This window comes from Orussus abietinus, unplaced genomic scaffold, assembly GCF_000612105.2.
Source record: "Orussus abietinus isolate OABI.00-Male unplaced genomic scaffold, Oabi_2.0 scaffold100, whole genome shotgun sequence".
Lineage (NCBI taxonomy): Eukaryota > Metazoa > Arthropoda > Insecta > Hymenoptera > Orussidae > Orussus > Orussus abietinus.
Genome location: NW_019394268.1, coordinates 202,081 through 224,589, shown reverse-complemented (window position 1 = coordinate 224,589; position 22,509 = coordinate 202,081). Strand labels below are relative to the sequence as shown.

At 48.1% G+C, this 22,509-nt stretch overlaps 2 protein-coding genes across 2 annotated transcripts; one reads left to right on the top strand and one right to left on the bottom strand.

The window, feature by feature from the left end:
• The first annotated feature begins 7,647 nt into the window (after positions 1 to 7,647).
• LOC105703453 (guanylate cyclase soluble subunit beta-1) lies at positions 7,648 to 21,750 on the top strand. The gene is made up of 14 exons (XM_012431867.2): positions 7,648 to 7,748; positions 8,762 to 8,835; positions 12,612 to 12,712; positions 12,896 to 13,014; positions 14,367 to 14,522; positions 14,663 to 14,816; positions 14,874 to 15,028; positions 15,648 to 15,776; positions 15,848 to 15,930; positions 16,834 to 17,004; positions 17,527 to 17,764; positions 18,234 to 18,374; positions 18,492 to 18,649; positions 21,497 to 21,750. Exons 1-14 carry the CDS (start codon positions 7,746 to 7,748, stop codon positions 21,624 to 21,626), a joined length of 1,812 nt encoding a protein of 603 aa, XP_012287290.1. The 5' UTR covers positions 7,648 to 7,745; the 3' UTR covers positions 21,627 to 21,750.
• Positions 19,616 to 21,216, bottom strand: LOC105703454. Its single transcript, XM_012431868.1, has 2 exons — positions 20,973 to 21,216; positions 19,616 to 20,798 (listed from the first exon to the last, which is right to left on the bottom strand). The coding sequence occupies exons 1-2, from the start codon at positions 21,100 to 21,102 to the stop codon at positions 19,888 to 19,890; spliced, it is 1,041 nt and encodes a 346-aa protein (XP_012287291.1). The 5' UTR covers positions 21,103 to 21,216; the 3' UTR covers positions 19,616 to 19,887.
• Positions 21,751 to 22,509: the final 759 nt, after the last annotated feature.

Genomic DNA, 22,509 nt, shown 5'->3' with positions numbered 1-22,509 from the left:
AACGTGCTTTCCACCCTTAACCGAGAGAGGTGCCCGTGCTCCGAGCCTAGCCCTTCATCTGCCCCAATTTTCAACCCCTTGTTACCTACATTCGGGGGCACTTTGTGCCGCCGGCCCACAGCCTTCGCTCCGTTTTCAAACACCACTTCGGTTTACCCTGCCGCCCTGGGGGCTCGCCCTCTCCCCTCTCGCTCGCGCTCTTTCCACGTCGCGTCCGCCCCCGAGTGCACCCTCTCGCACGCGCGTGCAGTCAACGCGACCGATCGATCCGGCTAATTAGTCCATTGCCGCCGTATAGACTCCACGTCGCGTCCGTGGAGGTGCCTGCCTTCCGCGTGCCCCCTGTCGGGGACTCTTTTTTCCACTTTTATTTTTTCACCCCCGCGTAATTGTGGGAGAACTCCCGATTCGCCGCCCCACGACGAAGCTGAAAGAGTCCAACGGCGACCCTGTGATCTTTTGGGCTCCCCCGGGATCTTGGGACCCTAGGGCTGGTTTTGGCACCTTGAATGGGAGAACCCTCTTCTTTTATCCCCTGGGCGAAATCGTTCGCCTCTTTGAAGGGGGTTTCCGGGGAATTTAGGCGGGACAACGCCTCTCGATAATTAGAAAATTGGAACCCGAAGGAATACTTGCCGGTGGCGGCGCCTCGTTGATATAGGGCGCCTTTGGAAACTCGAGACAAGAGGGCTGCTTCGGATGTCTCGTGGAAGAGGGGTGCTTCTTTTGATGGATGTTTGGGGAGGAATCGCTATATTATGCATAGAAATTTCGAGGGGACGCTTCCGAGCCTGGATTTATTTCCGCTTTTACCTCCTTTCGGCTTTATCGAATCCGAAGGACATCCGCGGACAGTGACCAGAAGTGGTACTCCACTTCGAAATGACCATTTTGGAACGGGAACGAGAGAGCAGATTTTATCATTACACAATTTTTTTTAACCTTCTCCGGCGACATAGAAAATCTGTCGACCTGGGGAGAAGAACCGTTCTGCGAGAAAATGTCAAGTTCCTTCGTTTAAGTTTCATTAATTCCATTTTACGTGGCCCTTGACTACGTTTACGTACTTTATGAAATGTCTGCCAAGCGTTTGCATTTTCCCCGAGTTCAAATCGTACGAATGTCCAAGTCCGACCCAAAAGCCTGCTTCTTTTCTTATGGCCGGGGAGGGTAGCTTTTACGTTCCTCTGTAGGTTATTCCGGAAGGGAAAACGGCCGTAAAGCTGTTATTTACGAGGGTCCTTTATTATTCCTAAGTGAGGGAGGTGTCGTCGATTTTGATTCATCGTGTCGGATAAATCACAGGAGAGGGTGAGAAGAATCGAGGTGCCAAAATCGAATCGGAGTGTAAAGCCCTATCTCTGAGACTGGAGCCCATTTCGTCCGATGAAATTGCGCCTCCATTTTCCAATCAGCGAGCAAACGATACTTCCCTCTGGCGAAAACGAGCTTCCGATGGAATAATCGGATATTCCGTAAAAAGCGAGAAGTCGGTAATTAAAAACATATCCCTCTTCGAGGGCGAATCGCGTCGAGGTCTCTTGCAGAGAACGTGCCGTGATTATTTACTCATGACTCTGTCAGAAGAGCAAGTGCACGGGCTCGTATTATGCAAGTCGGATCACTTTGCCGGAGCAATCCAACGCGCTCTGGGTTCATCTTAGTGAAATAACAGAGTTTCATGCGGAAACGTCAACGGTACGTCGGCTCGGGAGAATCCGATGTTTGCCTTAAGGCATTTACAGGCGAAATTCCGAGGGGGTACAGAGGCGGACATGCCGGGCAAATTGCCAGAACTTGTCCACGAGGCAATGGTTCCAAGTCGGCTATTACATTTCCATAGAGTAATTGAATCCAAATGGACTGGGCTCGAATCAATGGTGGGACGTAACCCTCGATGCCCCATTGATTAATCAACGAATTTTGGGTAAACCGGAAGTTTCCCGCTGGAGTACATCCTCGATTTTGATCCCAGCACAAATGGTCGCGAGAAATCGCTCCATTATTGGAGCGGTTTTATACAGGTCGTTGAAGAAATTCATTAAGACTGGTAAACTGCACTTCGAGAGGAAGTTCTTTTATTCAAGGAGCCATTACTTCCCGGACCAAGGACGGAGCAGGGGGAGCAAGATCCTTTGAAGGGAGGGAAATTTCCTCTGGAAGTTCCCCGGGATGGAAAAACAGTATTTTAATGGTAGTTTCATGGAAGCCTCCTTAATTACGAGATCGTGACCAGGGAAGAATCGTATGCACACCCCTACGGTTTGGTTGTGAATGCACTCTTGTCGAGATGTCGCCCCTTGATTAGTTAGTCATGGTTAAAAACGTAGGTCAGCAAATGAAATAAAATTTGACGCGAAGCTCGCTTTGAACGAGTAGGGGAGGTCTAAGAGGTGGCGTATCGACGTTCTTGGCTTGGAAGCTGGTGGAGCAGGAAAGTGCGTCGGGCGTGCATGTGAACGGAGCATTAGGTCGCCTTCTGGGCTCCATTAAGCCCGAGGCCAGACCAGAGCTTGCGACGGCCTCCGGTCGAACCTGAAATTCGAGCTTCCGACACGAAGCTTCGCCCGACGAAGTGTTATCGACCGGAGCTTCTCGGAGAAGCTCGCGGCGACTTTGCTCGTAAGGCGTAAAGCCTCGAAGGTCCTAAGTCACGGACTGGGGCCGCGAACTTTAATTGCCACGCCATACGTTTTACGCCCCTGGACCGATATAAAAAAGGCCAAGATTTAGAAGCCTGGACTTTCCGTCTTTCCGATCCGACCGGATATCTCGCCTGGGACCGACTCGACGACTCCTTTCCTCCCTAAGTTTAATTGTTTTCCGAAACTTATGCAGTCGGATCTATGAGGAGTTAACGAGCCCGCGAGTCGAGATAGCCGAACGAGCTAAATGGTTTTCGAGACTTTCCTCGGCATTTGGAAAGGCACTTTTCACGCGGGGGAGGAGATGCCGAAAATTAATTCCGGTGAATTTATGATAATTTGGATACTTCGTCCCGTTTAATAAAATCCTCAAAGTTAAATCATTAGCGGGGTGATTACCGTCAATATTGGGCGCACGGTTACGCCGGCGTAATTAATTCCGGTCTGGGAACGATCTAGTCCGCTGGCAAATATTCCCAATATTTATGTTACAAAATATACACAGACCCGTTTACATGGTTAATGGCGCTGCCAGAATCCGCGAGAAATTTGGTGCCCGGAGGGAAACGTTGAACCGGAAGAAAATGGTTGTTCAACCCCGCGACAGTTTCCACGCGTATAGCGTTTTGATGGGGTCCGTCGTTTTCAAGGGAGGCATTTTCCCAAAAGTCAAAAGAACGGCAAAGCATTGTCGGAGAATCGATCGTCGATTACCGAGGGGCTGACAACGCGCCCAAAGACGTATTGCATGGAAATTTCGACAATCTGAATCGTGAATTTCCATTTATCTCTGCGCCAGATTTATCTCGGCCGGAAGAAGCGCCGGGGCGAATTGAAACGTGCAGCTGCGCCGTCGTACGATAATTTCGAGCAAACGAGCTCGGAAACCCCTTGGGATTCGACGGTACACGGGAATGACGAATGGGGACCGGGGACGGAAAAGTTCGAATAGGCCGACATTATACAACGTCCCTCGCGGGAGACCGCAGAGGTGCATTAAAAGCCTCCCGCGATAAAAAAGCTTTACGAGGGGAACTTTCAAATTCGATTTTGATCGCCCGCCCCACGGAGGAGCAACTTGGCGACCTTAACGTCCACCTGCGAGGGTCGTTCCTCGACGGATCGCTTTAGCCCTTAACTTTAGATTCTTTGGTAACTTGCGAGGAGGAAGTCCCACCCCAACAATATTTTTTTAATGCAGGACCTGGGATCGTATCACGCTATCGCGCGTTCCCACATGCTCCCACAATTTCCGGTATACATGATTCTTCGTGCTCTTATCTTTACGTTTCCCCCCGTCAATCGCGTTTCCCTTTTCCCCGAGACAACCTACATTCATTCCTAATGCACTTTTTACCTTTTTCCCCGGCTTCCACAAAGTCGATCCGTTTCTATCGGCGTCTTCGAGGAATTTTATATATTCCGGAACATTACTCAAAGCCTTTTCTTTCTTTCTCTCCCTGCCATGTTATTTCCCCTTCATCTCGTCACGTCACCTCTCGATTCAACATGACAAAGGGAAATGATTTTTCACCGCGCTCGTTCGAGACTTATCTCCGGCCAGCCACCGCTCCGGGTATCGATATCGGCCATTGTAAATCGATCGGCTTTTACCTACGATAATACCTGTACCCGACATGAATACCCCAAAAAAACTAAATTGACTGCAACTCGACTCCATCTCGTCGCTGGAAATATCCCGGACACGACGTCGTTGTTTCGGGAAATCCTGGCGTCTCTTTCGGCCGTCACGTCGAAGGACGACGCGAAACCGAGCGAAGCCGAAGTCGCAGCTTCGAGCACTTAAACGGCGACGCCACTTCGCGAGATGGTCTCAGGAAACCTTTAGCGATTCCAGCTTCTCCTCTCCACAGCTGGAGAGATCGACAAGACGGCGTGGCTCGCCGTAAAACGAGGTCTACCCGAATCGCCTCTGTTGTCGGCGTTAACCGTAAACCCGGCAAACGTAAAAACCGATTGTGTACTTGGCGCACTTTTAGCGCCTCGTTCGATTTCTCTATATTCCTATTTACGGATATTCTCCTGGAGACTGTCCAAATTTCAGGATATCAAGAACTACCTAACGTTTCGTGGGTCATTTCGTTTTAATCGCAATTTCTGATCGTCGAGGTCGAGAAATAGGGCTGAAACGTTCCATCGAGTTCTGAAATATTTTTCGATGAGGCTTTGCCGAGCTTCCGGCGCCGATATTCGATATAGTTCGACGCGTGATGGAATGTTTTTAATTAAAAACGCCACCGCCAACCTCGTGAAAAATGGCGGCGGGCCACGTAAGAGAAATCGCGAGCGCCACCGTCGAGGTTAATTACGTTATTAATGACCACGCAGAAGAAACGAGGAGAGGAGTAAGAGTACCTCGGTCGATCGCAATTTACTTCGGAAATCCTTCCTTCGTCCTTATAACGAGTGACGGGTTTCGATGGAACTCGATGGAAGATGTCCTTGCAATATCCCAGCCGTTGCTGGGGGTCCGAGTTTGCAGGAAATTGCAGAGAAAGGTTACCTCTTTACACATCGGGGCATCTCCTTTCTTTCCCGGCCTTCGTAATGCATTTTTGTATTACGTATAACAATGGCTCCACGAGGAGGGGCAATTAAAGAGGAGCCATCGTTGCAACGATCTCTCGAGGTAATATCGTTCCTAAATACCCTCTTCCACGGAAAGAAATGGAAGCCTCTCCGACGGTGGATTTTACTTCCATTGCCGTAATACACCGCGTTTTATAATCCTCTTATTTTAATTCTAAATACAGATATATCGCAGTCTGTCGGAAACAACTATTATCGCTCTTAGAGATTGAATCGTGCACGTGTAGAAAAAAATGCAAACGCGCTAGTCGTGTCGCTAATTGTGCTCCAAAGAGACGCGGAGTCCGGTCTCGGAAAAATGGCATCCATCCGAGGAAAAGCCCTCTTTGGCCGCGTTGCGAGCTCGTATACAGGATTCAGCTCTTGCAAATCCTCCTCGAAATATTTTACAGAAGACTGAACAAACACACATGACTCTCGGGGATGCGCCTAAGTCGAATTCGGGGTTGCACCCTCGTGCATCTCGGACCGTTGTGCAGCGATGGCATGTACGAGTTCGCATCGCCGCTCCCGTACATGCAATAAAGTTAGGTACATATAAAATGTATATATTCGGTGACGAATACGGTTGGGAATTTTGGCTTAGCCGACTCAGTTTTACGAGTCCCTTCGTTGCACGTATGTACACCAATGGAGATGAGTATCATCCCTTCGACAACGATCATCCACGTACGAAGTCTAATAACAATGCACCTATATCAAATCTCGTTCCGGACACGTTTCGTAGGGAACATTTTTCCGCACTCCGTCCCATTAGGCCGGAAAAGTCGTCTTCACGCGAGACAGCGCAGGTCACGGCCGCAGGGAGCGATAGCGGGATACCGGGTTATATTTTCTGCATTCGATATGATTTCCCCTTGAATCCCTCATCGACGTAAAGTAGCGAGTCTTCGGAACCGATCTTCTTAGCGATATTTTTGACGAGCACCAAAAGTGCCGTATCTGGCTGAGAGCTTTTTCGCGCAGGCCGCGCGAAGCTTTACAATGGAGCTCCTCTTTTTCCGGCGTCCTCGTGTAGGTACGTCCCGGTTGTACCATTTCTCGTGGGACTTGCATTGGCCTGGTTCGCATTTCCACCGCAGTGTCAAACCGCAGCCCAGCCCACGGACTATCCAATTTTTCCGAGCCATCCTGGGATATTCCGCGAAAAACGCGCTCCCTTTTCCCCGCAGACAAGGCTTATCGTTTATCGCGCTCTCCTTCGGTTTTTTCTGACCCGCCTCTCTCGCTCTTTCTCTCACAATCCGGACACCAAGATTCCAGGGAGGATCTCAATCCCACGTCTGAATAATTAGCACAGTTTCAGCAAATCTTGCTCGCAGGTGACTTCGACGCTGAAAGCGGATTAGTCTCCAGTAGGTAGGCAAGCTCGCACCGTGAAAGCTCCCTCTACCTTCGGGCATTGCCACGCCGCATTACCGAGTATTGGGGCCACATTTAAATAGTCCACCTCTCGATACTTCTCCCAACTTTCCGGGGCAAATACCTCGCGTTCAAATATTTACGCTGCAAGAAAGTTCGCGAAAGCTTCTCGAGATCGCGTGAAATTTTCAGAAGCCGTTAAGCCCGTCAACGAGGCTTCGCGAATGTTTTCCCACTTAAGCCGGAAACCGGCGATCTTCCGGACACTCACCCTTGTCACGTCTTATTGCCTTAACGAACAAATCGCAAATTTTTAGAAAGTGATTCAGGCAAAGGCGATATTTATTTTATTTTGCAACGTCCCGATTTATTTACCCGCTCCCTGGTATAACGTGAACGTTTCACCAGAGCGGAGGCGAATGTCCGCGGTCGCGTGTCGTCGGAATACCTGTACAACAATCGGAAATAAATTACTTTCGATTGCCTTCTGAATTCCACGTCGCGTGGGTCGTAGTTCGGTAGCGCACTCGAGGGACACGCGACGTCGATGTCGACGCACGACTTCGAGGACATTTTCTTCCCTCGTGGCGTTCAAGTCTGGCTCAAAAATGACCAAGTTCGATCCACTAAAATCTATTTCATTAGCGTATAAATCGGGTGGACAGGTCTGCAGAAAACAATCAGAAATATATAAATTTCGTTGATGAAAATCCGGCGCGGTAGTTGAGTCGCCGCTCGAGGGCGGCGCTCGGGCGCCGCCGCGGCCGCGCCGAAAGGACGTCCTCCTTTTCCCCGATTTCCAAGTTGTAACGCAAAATGGCGTTGGAAAAAAGCCGCGGTGGTTCTTACGTGCGTTTCCCTCTCCCTGGGAAAGCGCCTCTCGTTTAGGGCCGTCTTCGGCGAAAGCGGATTGGCACCCGCAAGCACGGAAAGCTCGACTCGGTGTCTAGGTGGCGCAGCTGGCTCTGGAAAATCGATACTTATCGTCCACGGCGGACTCCGACTCGACGAAGCAGTACGCGTCCCGTGTGCATGAGGTAAACACGCTCGCATGATCAATTAGAATGGAATGAAAATATTCGCGAGGAGCCCGCCACTTTTCTTCGTTTCCTGAACGAAGAAAGAATCATGGTACGTCGCGAAACTCGCTGTCATCGGGGCGCGCGATGGGGACGACGTCGACGCCGGTGATATCGACACACAAAATCGACGGCGAAAAGGACGACGATGACAACAATGACAACGACAACGACAGTGATGGTGGGAGAATCGCGAAATTTGAGAGAAATTCGAGTAGACAGGAACGGTAGGTTTGTGTTAGTTGACGATACTGGACTGTGAAAGGATAAAATTGCGATTTTTAATTCCGTCAAACTCTCGCATATTATTCGTATGCGACAAAAATTCATGTGACTCGAAAATCCTCAAAAAACACCTTAGGTGTAAAAAACTTCACTATCAGTGAATGACGTACGTGGCGAAGGAATTCACGGGGTGCAGAAAGTAAATGACGACCATCGCGAATTCAATGAGGGGTTAACCAATGACAGAGATAAAAATGACGAATAACGATGACGACGGGAATAATTGCGGCATGGACGCGGATGATAAGGCCAATGCCGACGACGAGGAATCAACGGGGTGGATAACAATGGAGGAGATAATAATGACGACGACGAGGTTTAGCACAGACAATGCGAATAGCGTAAACGACGGAGATAATAACTGCGAGACGAAGACCAAAGCAATGCTGACAATGTCGAAACTGACGATAATGACAGAAGTAATAATGCCGATGTAGAAATGGTTGCAGCGGAGGCGCGGAGATGACAATTGGACCGATAAAGGACGGAATTGCGGTGATAGGGTCGACTTTTAACTGCTGGTCAAAGCTATCCCGGGACGTTGATGACGATGATTCTAAACTCGAATGAAAAGCAATGGAACGGATAACGACTGTGGAGTTAATATCGACGCGACGATGTTCATCCAAAAATTCTAATAACTAGAGTAGGCGCCAAAAGTCGCCGATAAAGGGCGTCAAATGCCTCCGATGACGGGCGGGGACATTTCGATCGATACCGAATTTCCCTTGGCGATTAATTTCCAAATTGAATTGATATTTACTTTTTCCATGTGCACAGTACGGTTTTGTGAATTACGCCCTCGAACTCCTCGTAGTGAAGACCTTCGACGTCGAAACATGGGAAGCGATAAAGTAGGTAACCCGTTGGACTTTATGTGCATGCTGCCTCGACCATAACGTATACGCGATCGTACATATGTAAACCTGCAGGTGTTCGAGTATGTACTTGTACGTAGTCATGTGAACGTCTAGGTAACACGTGCCAAATCTCCCATTTCATTAACACGACCATCTCGCCCACCCCTCTGGTAATTCGCACCCACAAAACGAAGTACACAAATTCCGAGCCCAACCCTTCCCCCGAATTACGTATCCCTGTTGCTCCTAAGCATTACGATATGTCGTAATTGCCGAAATTACTTTCTACCGTGAGAAAAAAAAATGTCCTTCACTGAAAGAACATGATTTCTTTCAACAATGCTCAAAAAATTTTTTCTCCCTGTAAATAAATGCCCCTTTCGCTTTGGCTTTTGTCGGCGGTAAAATAAAATCTCGTAAACCCGCCATAATTTGATTTGCAGGCGGTCAAAGTTATCCAAGTAAATTATGTTCCGTCAGGCTGCTGTCGGATTACCTTATTTCAAGGCGCATCTTTATCGAGGCATTCGACGCGGAAACTTTAAACTTCTCTGCTCCCAGCATCTCGTCAAACTGCGCGAACTTCAATGCGGAAACTTTTCTTTGGAGCGGCAGCACGCGTTTCTTAATTTTCCCTTTATTACCCTTGCCGATGAAGTTACGCGACACGTCGCCCGTTGCAGCCCCTTCGTATTTTCCCAGCTCCGAGGGGACACTCGGCTCTTCGTCCCTCCGCGTCTGTTTTTCTTTTTACATCGCCATTGCACCTGTACGCTCTTGTGCGGCGCTTAAAAGCGTCGGGGGTGAAAACGGGTTCTCGAGGAATTTACATGAAAGAGTGCGCGGCTCTCGCCATGAACCGTACCACCATTCAGGGCGATATCGAGTCTCCTGATTAAAACTCAACTGCTCGTTAATAAACTCCTTTCCTTCGAAAGGGCATCCGCCGTTTCTGGAGCTTTGCTCCTCGGTGGTAAATTTTACGTTAAGAACCGGAGAAATTCCGAGCAGAGGGAACACCTCCCCTAACCTATCCTCAAACTCGAGTAATCGTTATCGAACCGGCTAGAACCCTCGGCTCCTCGATTTCCTCTCGTCATTAATAAAGTTCCTAACGTGGGAGATTTTCCAGCAAACACGTTCGCCATTTTCCCGACTAGTACCCAGTGAGTTATGTAGTGACTCCGGTCAGCAGATATTTCATCCGGTATCGAACGCGTTTCCTTCCATATCCAGTTGGGAGCTAGATGGAACGCTCGGCTCGATCGGTAATAAGATTTTAATTGGACACGATGAACGAGCCCACGCCGGTCGGTAACTCGGGCTTCGATTGCGGTACAATTTCGTAAGTGATCATAATCGATCGCTCATGAATCACGGCCACAACGTCCACCACGCCGAGCGGAAACTCGCCAATCGCGGCGATCGCTCCTACGGTGATTTATCGATCGGTCGATTCTTTTCGGCCAAACTTTAATTAGAGCATTATAAACTCGTTACCGATGTATCCCCCGATAAGTCCTTTTAAATTGCCCGAGCCGGGGGAAAATTCTAAGGGGATGGGAAAGTGGCATCCGAAGGAAACTTTTCTTCGAAACGGATGTACCGAGCACGCATTTAACCTCGCGCAACGCTCTCGTTGCAATTACCCTCAAATTCAAATTTCGGTTTAAATCAGCTGGCGTGAACAAAGCATAAGCGAGGAGGTTGTAAAAATCTCAGGCGTGTACGTAGGTGTTCTCCAAAACGGGTCGGTACACCGCAGTTAAATCGCGAAACACTCCGCGAGTTTCGGCAAAGGTATGCAGGTATTATGAAATATTGAGTGAAGTACTAGAGGTTCTATGCCAGCGGTCTCTGTAGTGCAAGGTGGAAGGTAAAGCCGAGGCACTTGACAGCCTCTAAAAGAAAGCCATTTTGCGCGCTCGAAATGAGGTTTGCCGTCGAGTTTTCGCGGATGGTGCTTGCAAATTATGACGATGCAGTTTTGTGGAGCATTTCTGACATTTACTAGCGGTGTATGCAGCCAGCCGAGGGAGAAAAGTCTCCTGTAAACCGTGCAATTTAAATTTGATCGTTCCAGAAACCGCAATTACACGCAAAACCGTCGTATCACTGCGGCTTTTTATCGCTTCTACGAGTTTGCCGAACTACCCGGAAACGATCACTCCTTTGCCAAAAACAATTACGAAATAAATTATTTATCAAGCTTATACGTTATCACCTCATCTAGGCATGTTCTGATAAAACTTAGATTAATTAGAACTTAGAAGGGGGACTTTCATAAAAATGTTTAATTTAGGAGAGCAATTTTTCCCGAAATGGAACGGCACGCCAAATTGCCCCGCAAACTAAGTCGAATAATTCGTTGCCGGTCCAGGACTAGGTGTCGGTGAAATTGGCTTAAGTAAGGACTCGTAAAGAGATTTTTTCCCAAGGCACGACGTCCACCTGGCGAGGCTGGATAATTAACGTTTCCTCCGGCGGAAACACTCGACAGTCATGCTCGCTCATTGCGCATTGCATAAGACACGTAAGGTGCAATTTTTAGGCCGCCTTGATTTGATTTGATTTTTTTCGAGGGTACTTTAACGAACCAAGTCGAGGGAAAAGCCCTCGACCCGGTCGCGCCAAGTGCTCATTAAATGCCGGCAAAGTGCGGCCGCGAGTAAATCGCCTTAAGTCGCGCCGCGGAATTTTATTCTCGGAGCCCGGCCAAAGGAAAGGAGTAACACATCGAAGGTTTCAAGCAGCCGAAGCCTTAAAACTTCCTTTATGGAATCAAAGTAACGCTGCTGCTTATTTTCGATCGAGCTAACCACCGACCACCCACGCTCCTTCCTTCCTCGCCCCCTGTCTTCCTGCACTCTCTGTATAATGTTTGTTAGCTCTAAGTGCACGCTTTACCACACCGGAACCACTTATTTCTTTGGTGATCGTGATTCGAGGTGCGCAAATTGGAGCAAAGTCTTCATCTTGGCCCTGCGAGCATCCCGATAACTTTTCCCCAAGTTGACGGGATAAAAGCTCCGTGCCATAAGTCACCTTTCACGGGCGCCGAAAATTAAGTTCGGCCAACTCCTTTCCAAAGGGATGCTCTAATTCCTCTCAAAGTAACCCGGCCAATTTCGACGTATCCCTCGCGGAAGCTTTAATCGCCGTGGCAAACGCTTTCGCGAACTTCGCCCGTTCTCGGTGGATCTCGTTGTTCGGGATTCATTATGCGGATTACTTTATCGAGGGCATACCGCGAACTTCGGCCATTTGTCGGGCGACGCGTCGCGAATATATCAGCGTCGATTTATCCAAATGGCGACGCCGGAAGTGGGGCCAAGGCGTGGTCGTCAACGCGTTAATTGCGGGGCTCGTCATTACCCTTGAGCACTTTTGCCGAACTTCCTTAATAAAGTCATACCGGATGTTCCCCCTAACGAGCACGCAATCTCATCCTGGGCGAGATGGGATAGGTGGATCCTATTTCGTCGAAACGAAGGGGACGTCGAATACCAAGATCGCGTACATAATATCCGCACATACCGTTTACTTGATCCTTAAGAACGAAATCTTGATCGGAATGACAAAAAAAAATCGCAGTTCCTTCTAAAGGAAGCACCGAATTTCTTCAAGGAATTTTATCGTAGTAATTCCTTCTCGTGCGAAAAAGCCTTTTAATACATACTGAGCAAATTCCTGGATTACAAGCGGTTCGATGTAATCCTTTCTACGGTTAAGTAGGACAACTTGCGAGTAATTGACTTTTGTTGGAGCAGAAGGGACGCGGCTGTAAATATGGAGGGGCAGTTTTTAGTGCGGCAGATATACGACGACGAGATTACGTACAACCTCATTTCCTGTGCTGTCAATCGGCTCAGTAAGTACTCTCGATTAAATTACAACACCGTGGAAGTGAGCAAAGAGGCGTTGCACGAATAAAACCAAAGACATCGCCGCAGGATTTCATTCGAGAGAAATTAGTCGCGGACTTCGTAAATGTTTTTTTTTTTTTTGTACGGATCGGCGCCAGTGAAAGCGCTTCTTTTATTCAATTTCGCAGACATTCCTGCCAACGAAATCCTGGAACTATTCGGCCGCACCTTTTTCGAGTTTTGTCAGGACTCGGGGTACGACAGAATCCTTCAGGTGCTCGGAGCAACCCCCAGGGATTTTCTGCAGGTAAAGCTTTCGATTTCCGATATGCGTCGCGTTACCGATGGACGAAGTCGTTAGAAGCGTCTGTAGATGACATTTCACCGATAGCGGCGCCATTATAATACAAATAAAGAAAACTCAGAGGCCGTAAATCGATGACCCTTCCGGTAGCGACCTCGACAGCCTTACAAATTTTAATAAAAAAAATGAATAAAGGCCAAGACTGCCTTCCCTTTAATATCGACAACGGTAATATTTTTCAATATAATATCGCCGGGAACGCGCTCGCACCTAGGTGCATGTCAAAACGTCCGCGGGGATTGCACGATCTTACTTTACGAAGCGAAAATCCAATTGAACTGCCGCGATACATATTGCCTGCAATAACCAGAGCATGAGTATAAAATTCCCATCGCTTCGAATGGAAATCCAACATCGACGTATCAATTTTTATGCTCGTCGCGACGCTCGCTATGACGGCGTTGCCGGAGCACGTGGTCGGCGTAACCCAAATTTCATTCTTCCTGGGGTCGCGGCCCGCAATATCCGCGTTAGATTTACACCACCATCGAACTTCATAAATGAAAAACTCAGGGAATTTATGCCTCGATCGAGCGCGATAAAATCGCTGCGTCTCGCTCGAGAAAAGGCGTTATTTCCGAAATCTCTTTCGACGAGAACGAAATAGGAGCAAAGCGTCCTTCCGCGATAAACGGCGTTTCATAAGCGAACTCCGTGACCATCTCGGAGGTACCTTAAGTCAGCACGTGGCCGACGTTCAATTTTAGCAAAAATTTAAGTGCGCATACCAAAGCTTCGCCGGGTGAGTCATGGTATATAGAGTATGTATTGGAATGCCGTAATACGTTAACGTCGGTTACGTGGGCACGCCTGTGGGTGGGAAAAGCGGGATGTCCCGGCATATATGGGGTACGCGTTGCTCGCATCACATACGAATGCCCTGCTCATCCTTGCTCGTGTAAGTGCACTTCCAGCGCTGATATTCGGCCAAGAATGTCGCTAAGGAGGTCACGTTGACTTCTGACGATATATTCACGGACACGTTCCCGGAGTCGTATGTGCATTTCCTGGCATTTCTATGAAGCTCCGCCAAGGTCGTTACAGCATGTCCAGAGAAACGAGCATTACTCCGTTAACCTATTTTCTTGCCCGAACGATTCAAGGAAATATAAACGCCGGTTTTAATGATTCGCGAAGCGGGGAAGACGGAGTCGGGTTTAAGCGAAATGTGAATTACGCGGCGATCCGAAGGTACGTTTCGTCCTCCGTCCGGGTTTCCGCCACGACGGAGCCGGCTTGCTCGTCCGGCAATTTCTTCGCCACTCTCCGGGATTGAGAAAAGCGGTGACTTCCAGAATCTGGATGCCCTTCACGACCACCTGGGTACGCTGTATCCAGGAATGAGGGCGCCTTCTTTCCGCTGCACCGAAAGGCCCGAAGATGGTGCTCTCGTTCTGCATTATTACTCGGATCGACCCGGTCTGGAACACATTGTCATTGGGATTGTAAAGGTACATATCGGAACCACATTGGACCCACGAAGTCGCTTTCTTTCGGGGAGGTGATCCCCATTTCGGGCCACCAACCCTAGTTAGACCTCGGAAATCATGTCGAACCCAATGGCGACGCTGATCGCGAACGACTCCCCCAGACCGTTGCCAAAAAGCTACACGACACCGACGTCGACATGCGGATATTGAAGTCGAAGGATGAGTGCGACCACGTGCAGTTCCTTATCACCGACAGTTCCGGTCCTGGGGACAACGCCAAGCCGATGATCGCCGATCTGGAGACCATCTCCCTTGGTGAGTCTCGGGGTCCTCCCCATATTTCGTCAACCTCCAAGTTTCATTTCCTTGCAGAGCCGAAGGTCAGTCCCGCTACTTTCTGCCGAGTGTTCCCGTTTCACCTGATGTTCAATCGGGAACTCACCATAGTACAAACTGGATGCACCATTACCCGCGTTATGCCCCAGGTTTGCAGCGGTAACTGCAAATTGAACGACATCCTGCTTACCGTAAGTTGTCTTAATGCAGGGGTTCCTATCTCGGTGGGCTTCGATTTCATTCGATGGCGTCGCTGAATCGAATCGACCACCGTTTGCAATTTTCTCAGCTTTCTTTTCCCATATGGGGCAACTATTGCGTTGGTCCTCTCTCGTTTGGGAATATGGGCAAGAAGGTGCACGAGGCATCCTACGAATGGTAGACTCAGTGATCAACAAATTATCCAGTCTTTGCCGGAAACTCTGCATCTATGTGCAATGTGTTCCACAATATGGTGCAATTACTGCATATTCATTCGGCAGCCTTCATGCATATTCAACCTGATAATTTGAGCACGGCTTGACTTGTATGAATGCTACTTTTCTTACGATTTACTTCGGCCGCGCCGTTTTACGATGCAACTAGATGCATCTTTACGCGGATGGGTTGATTATGAATGCGCGAAAAACGGTTTCAAAAGTCTCTCATAAACTGCATATTTTTGCACGTACTTTCCGCATCCTGCGATTTATAGACCAAACAAATTTGAGACACAGAGTTTCATTTCCGTACTCGTTTCCGAATTCACGAAAGGCCTTACTTACTCTCAAGAATCGAGAATACCAAAAAAATGGTAAATTGATTTCGTAGGTCAGGCCGCATTTGGAATTGACTTTTGAAAACATTCTATCGCACATCAACACCGTTTACGTGTTGAAAACCAAGAAGGGCGTAATGCGCGTCGATGCTGCCGAGGAGTACTCGAACTTACGTCTAAAGGTTCGTTCAACACTTTTTTGGGCATTTAAAAAATTAACAACATCAGAAAATTACCGTGACTTTATTCGCAGGGCCAGATGCTGTACATACCGGAAAATAACTTCGTCATTTTCCTGTGCTATCCCAGCGTGATGAATCTCGACGACCTCACCAGGTGACTCCGCGATAATTGTTATTCTATCATTCTGGACTCCCAAATCGTGTTAGGAAATGACCATGTTACTTACACTCTCGCCACGTAATGACTTTGGGAATAATACAATTTCCTGTCACACCTCGTTGGTACTTCCGAGAGGTTGCAATGAATCTTCACTTTTCCGCCCTGAAGTGCGCTACAACCGTGCATAAATTCGCACTCTCTCTTGCGCGGACCCAAAAGGAGAATTTGTTTCATTTGAATTACAAAGTGGCCATCGACCATCGACATGTAAATCTTTTCGCCCTCGTTTCATTGCCACCAAACTTGGAGTTTCAAATCGGATCATTTGAAAAATTAAAATTCGTTGAACAGCGTACTCGACCATTTTTTTTTTTGTTATTTCCGACCCGATCGAAAGCATTTCGCTCTCGAAACGATACCGTGTCGTGCGATTTCAGAATGCACCGCCAATTAGGTGCACGGAATGCTGCGGTAATTTCTGGTCTCGATCTCGATCGCCAGATCGAGGCTAAAACTCGCCTCGAGGAGACTTGGCTGAACAGTGTCGAGTAACAAGTCAATGTATAGGGCATCCGAGTTAAACGCGGTCTATGGGGCTCCTTCACCTCGCAACTTCCAATTTGTAACTTAATTCCCGACAGCAACGTTGCTGCCTTTAACTCGATATCCACCCCGTCCTATCGCGACACCTCCTCGGGGGTGGATAGATTCGATTTCCCTGTTTCCTCCATTTCCGTACCGTTTCCGGAAATACCGAGTACCGTGGTGAAAAAAAACCACCGGAAGTACCATTAAAGACCGATCGAAGTCGAATCGAGAACGCGACATCTTGAATTTTTAATCAATTTGTCGCCAAGCACAGCCCGCGACGATTCCGAATCTCCTTGTTATTTGCAGACGCGGATTGTACCTCAGCGACGTCCCTCTGCACGACGCCACGAGAGACCTCGTCCTTATGTCGGAACAATTCGAGGCGGACTACAAGCTCACCAGAAACTTGGAATTGCTCACCGACAAGCTGCAGCAGACTTATCGAGAACTCGACGGGGAGAAGCAGAAGACCGACAGGTCAGCGACGATAGGGTTCCCTTCTGGAGAACTTGGTATTAAGGAAGGATTCTTGGTGTTAAGCACGGATTCGTGCCACGGTGGAATCGTGTCTGGGGTCTCTAACATCGCATAAAAAAAATCTCTTTCACGAGGAACCTGCCGCGTTCCGATCCAGCAAGAACTCTAAGAAAAAGAGAGCTCCACCCCTTCGATGTCCCTCTCCGAGGGGTTCTTAAGAGTGGGCAATCGACGTTTCTTTCGAAGATGTTCTTGGCGTGGTCCGATCGATCCAGGGGACAAAAATCGCTCCAGGAGGCCGATTCTCTTTTCTTGCAAATACTGCAAATCGATTTCTATTATTGTTTTTCGCTACACTCGATATCCTTTTTATCGCCGGTGAGATCAAATGGACTTTCGGTGAAGAAGTTCGCGTAGATTTGGAAGGGAATTAAATGGCTCGAGGGAGCCGCTATCTTGGTTCGTCGCAGAACCAAGCGACGTCCGAGGTGGAAATAAGTCTCGTTTCTTTTTCCCCGAAAGATTACTCTACTCCGTTCTGCCGATATCCGTGGCCAACGAGCTAAGGCATTCCAGACCGGTGCCGGCCAAAAAGTACGACTGCGTAACCCTTCTTTTCTCCGGAATCGTCGGGTTCGCTGCATACTGCGCTGCCCACACCGACTCGAGCGGAGCCATGAAGATCGTCAACATGTTGAACCAGCTTTACACCGCCTTCGACGTCCTTACGGACCCCAAAAAGAACCCCAACGTGTACAAGGTAACCTTTATCCGGAGCAGGGTCTAAATATAACCGGCTCTCCGGAATTTCATTCTCAAAGAACGCCCAGTGAATTAATAAACGCGCCTCCACCGTCTTATCCAGAACAGCCATTTTGGTTTCACCTGTTTCGGATATTTCCTTAATATTAAAAAAAAAAAAATACAGTCGATCGCTCTTGAGTGCAGCTTTATGTCGGAGCGTAATGATGACTCTCTGCTTTGCCCCTGCCGAAATGAAAGTAGAAAGTTCAGGCCATTATTCAGGTATTTAGGTGCACGATAAAAGTTGCGCGATTAATGGCGCATCCGACAAGATCGATCGAGCCGGTTGGGTTACACGTCCGCGATTTTCTCCGAGTGTCCTTTCAAGGGGGGGGACGATAATTCCGCTAATTCGTTTAATACTCTCCCCGTGCTTAGTTAAACCCGGAATCGATATCAGCCGTGTTATTCATCCGATGTCACAGGTGGAAACTGTGGGTGACAAATACATGGCCGTGAGCGGATTACCGGAGCCATGTCGCAGTCATGCGAGATGCATTGCACGCCTGGCGTTAGACATGATGGATCTTGCAGCGGACGAAGTTCAAATCGATGGCGAACCTGTGGTAAACTATTCATCTCCTGAACCCTATCGGATAACCTCGTGACCGCGATAAGAAACCTCCTACGATTCCGATACGCGATGTCTCCTGCAGTTATTGCAATTTTTCAATAAATTTCAGAAAATCACCATTGGCATCCACAGCGGTGAGGTCGTCACCGGAGTCATCGGACATCGCATGCCAAGATATTGTCTATTTGGTAACACCGTCAACTTGACGAGTCGAACGGAAACGACGGGAGAGCCGGGCAAAATCAACGTTTCCGAAGATGCGTACAGGTAAGCTCGTGAATTATTCATGGCATCCCGGTATTTGCTAGGAAAAAACTGTTCTTTTTTCTTTCACGTGGAACTTTACACGTACGCGAACTTTGTGCCTGGAGGAACGAAAAAACGATTGAATAACAGCCTTCCGTTCGTGTTCGAGGGTACATCGAAAAGAAAAAAAATTCATTGAACCAATGAACAGTTTTTTACTAGGCAATGGTATTTCGGGATCGATTTGAATTTCGAAAGTCTGGAAACTCGAGGTGAGAATTAGAGAGGTTTCGGTGGAGTAGTAGTCGGATATACGGATAAGTATCGAGCGCTCGTTATTCCATCGATAAATTCTCTGACGACGTCGGTTGGACGTCGGACCACTTCGTCGAAACGACGTCTGACGACGTCGTAAAGTTGATCTCTCGCCGTTAACCCGTCAGATGGTCTCTCTCTCTCCCTCTGTATCAATGGAGGTCAACGTTAAGCGGAATTAACGGAAAAGGCTAGATTTTCCTTGCACTGGCGATACAGTCTATCATTTACGCTTTTATATCCGCACTTAGTACAGCGGCCTAACAATTCGATAAGCGGAGTTATTGCCTGCAGTTTGAGTAATATTTACCGGAACGTTAATTCGGTGCGATCGATTTACGGCACGATTAGGGGAGGTAATGACTTTCCCCCTTCTGCTGAATATAAGATCACTCGAAGTTCCAGCAAAGTCTTCAGAAAGCGTTAACGGAAAATCAGAGCTCATCCGGAGACTTTCTCGCTATTAAATAGCACTCGGTTCAATTAAGAGAACTTAAGCTTTCGACGAACTTCCATATAGTTCTTGCGAATTTTCCTATTCATCCAGGCTCTATGAATTCTTGCTCTCGAAAGGATCCGAGAAGTTCATAGGTGCATTTACAGGCTGGAAAGTCCAAGAGAGCGAGCACGAACAATAACGAAGGAGTAACAAAATATTTGGTAAACGGGGAATTTTATTAGACTCTTCGCTGTTTCATTGGACGATTAAAGTTAACGTGCACTTTCTCGTTGCGAAGTGGCAGGCGGTCTAACTTAGCGGTCTCGTGCTTTTATTCCCTCCTAGTTTTTGTGTCTCGGATTCATGTAGGATTTATAGTTCCGGTAACGATTCTTGCGCAACGTGCAGGTATCACCTAAGGTGCGAGTAATTGTACCCAAATGGAAGGAACGCAGGTTTCCTCGAGACCTTCGAAATATTCCACGACCTCATTAAATGATACGCGTCAATCATAGAACAAATCCAAATAGTCCCTCAACGATTCCGGGATCTGCAATGTGCGTATGCCATGTGGCAAGGCCCAATTCTCGAACAAAGTCTGTCGAATCTTGCACCTGCACAAATGCATCAGTTCTGCCGGATATTCGCCACTGCGTTCCGGAGGCACCAGATTGCTCTCTGCAAGTTTCGGGTATCTATCCCGAAGAGACAGACTGAAGACCCCGCTTTGACCGGCAATATGTTCCGGGGTCCTCACGCAAACCGTGGTGATAGTGCGGAGCAAAAGCTTCAGACATAGCAGAAGATGTTGCGGATATATGCAGACATCGTTGTCATCGATGCCCACGTTATATTCGTTCAGTTTGGACAACAAAATCTCGATCGGTGAAGGGGCCAGTTTGTCGGATTCCGTAGAAGCCCCATACCTCAGCATGATCAGCAGGATGTCCGGGGAACCGTGCTGGATGGCCACCCTGAGAGGCAGGACTTGCCCATAGGACTCCATGGGAATATCTATTAAGCGTCTTTTGAAACCTCCTGAACTATTGCAACGATATTCCAGACGACCCATTGCCGCGTGGTCCAAGAAGTACGTCAAAGCTCTGATGTTCTCCTCTCTGTCTTCGAAGTCGCACTTCCACCCGGACAGGAAGTGCGTAACTCGGGTCCCGAAAATAGCGCCCACCAGGATCCTCTCAAAGGTCTTTTCGCAGTAGAAAATGTCGTTTAGGAGACGGGATACTATCTCGTTATTCTTGAGGTTCCAATCGTAGCACAGTTTGGCTGCCACATAGAGAACGTTATGGAACTTGCCCAGCAGACAAACCGATCCGTTCTCCGACAGGGTAATGTTGTGGTACCGCAGAGCAGCGAGGACTATCCTCTCGCAAACATCTTCCGTCTCCAAATTTTCCGCTGAAATCGGAGTAATCAAATTTCGTTAGAGCAGGGGACGAAATCGAGACAAGGAAATTGGTGACGGTGACGAATAATTTTTCTCGATTTGCAGCTGATGTAAATTCGACGATTGGACGCGATCCCATGAAAAACTCGTTACCAAGTTCTCTGTCGCTGTAAAATATGTCTTACCTTCGGCGCAACTATTTATCACGTCTGAAAAGTACCTAACGAGCTCGCGACGCTTATATCGCGACGCGAGGCAGCTTCTCTCCATCTCGGCGAATAGTTTGTCAAAGTAACAGTCGATTAACACCTCCATATTGTGGTTTGCGGAGCACTATTTCGACTTTATCACCAGTAGGGAGAGCGAGGACTCGAAGGCTCTCATGACTCGCGCAGAGTCAATGGACAATTGTCCCTGGGTTAACTTTAGGATTGCTCGTCTACGAATGAACCGTCCACCTAAGTAGAGGGTAGAATCAGACGAGAGATAATTCGATTTGGAGAGTTAGGCAAGTGTCCTCAAAGGCTTCCCTACGGTACCCTTTGTCGAAGGTGCAGTCTTCCTCGTTCCTTCGGCTTAAGTCAGGGATTTTCGCCTCCGTGACGTTTTCCCCGATGCAGTTTCATCATCGTCTATGTCTCGTTGACCGCGACGTTATTTTTAAACAATATCTAAGCGATTAAAAAAATTCCTTCATCCGCTGTTGCAGGTATCTGTGCATGCCAGAGAATCAGGATCCCCAGTTCCTGCTGGAGTACAGAGGCCCTGTGATCATGAAGGGTAAGAACGAACCCATGAACGTATGGTTCCTTTCGAGAGAGAGGGAACTACCGTCTTAAACCTCTCGACGTCTCCGTCATTCCGTCTAGGCCGATCACTGAAAACTTCGCAATAGCAATAACGTCGAAGATCTCTCTAGGATTAAATCCGACGAACTATGTCTAAATAATAAATACCAATGCGATCTCATCATTCACGCGTTAGTGGTGGTAAAACTCGTGTGTTTAAAGAGTAGATTTGCGCAATCGGGATAGGCAAAAAGATCACAAACCTCGACGATCTGAAAATCACGATCCAAGATTCAAAGCTTGTCGATATTCTACCGCAAGTTAACCTCCTCCTTTTTTCTTTTTGAGTCACCTTTAGGTTAACGCGTAGGCATAAAACGCCGGAAGATGGACGTGGAAGAGAAGTCGCACGAGTGAAGTAACACAACCTGGAAAAAAAAAGACAACGAGGGGAAATAAACAAGCAGAACCAGGTACTCGATGGAATGCAATGCTGGAGGGTGTAACGGAACCCGTTCTGGTCCCCAACGTTGTCGCAAGGTCGACATGGCGAAAGTTATGGTCGACCAATGGCGCGGTCTATGGTTAATGCCTCTACCTAGTATTTTTCTTAATCCTCCTGGACAGGAGATGCAGGAAACGTCCGCGTAACCCATCGTTAGCTTCCGTAAATTCCGGCACGAAATTTCTGTAAAATGGCTTAACCCAGGTTAACGCGTTTTCCCAGCCTCCGATCTGTTCGCCTTTGCTTTAAATCCACGTAAGCACGCGACGCCCCACGTCATACGGGAAACGCGACTCTTTCATGCACACAGTTAGTGTCCGTAAGTACGGTCATTAATGCCGTTGCATCTGAAACTGGAAATGGTTGGGAAGAAGGAAAGAAAGGGAAGGAATTCCAGCTCGTAATGTCGGACATTTCTCCGCAATATGC

What these genes read in the sequence shown, in the direction of transcription:
- LOC105703453 (XM_012431867.2), top strand. An exon ending in CCCCCAGGGATTTTCTGCAG is followed by an intron (nt 13,015 to 14,366) that starts GTAAAGCTTTCG and finishes GGTGACTTCCAG; the next exon opens with AATCTGGATGCCCTTCACGA. An exon ending in TGAACGACATCCTGCTTACC is followed by an intron (nt 15,029 to 15,647) that starts GTAAGTTGTCTT and finishes TTGATTTCGTAG; the next exon opens with GTCAGGCCGCATTTGGAATT.
- LOC105703454 (XM_012431868.1), bottom strand. Translation starts at nt 21,102, where the DNA reads ATGGAGGTGTTAATCGACTGTTACTTTGACAAACTATTCGCCGAGATG. An exon ending in GATAAATAGTTGCGCCGAAG is followed by an intron (nt 20,799 to 20,972) that starts GTAAGACATATT and finishes CTCCGATTTCAG; the next exon opens with CGGAAAATTTGGAGACGGAA.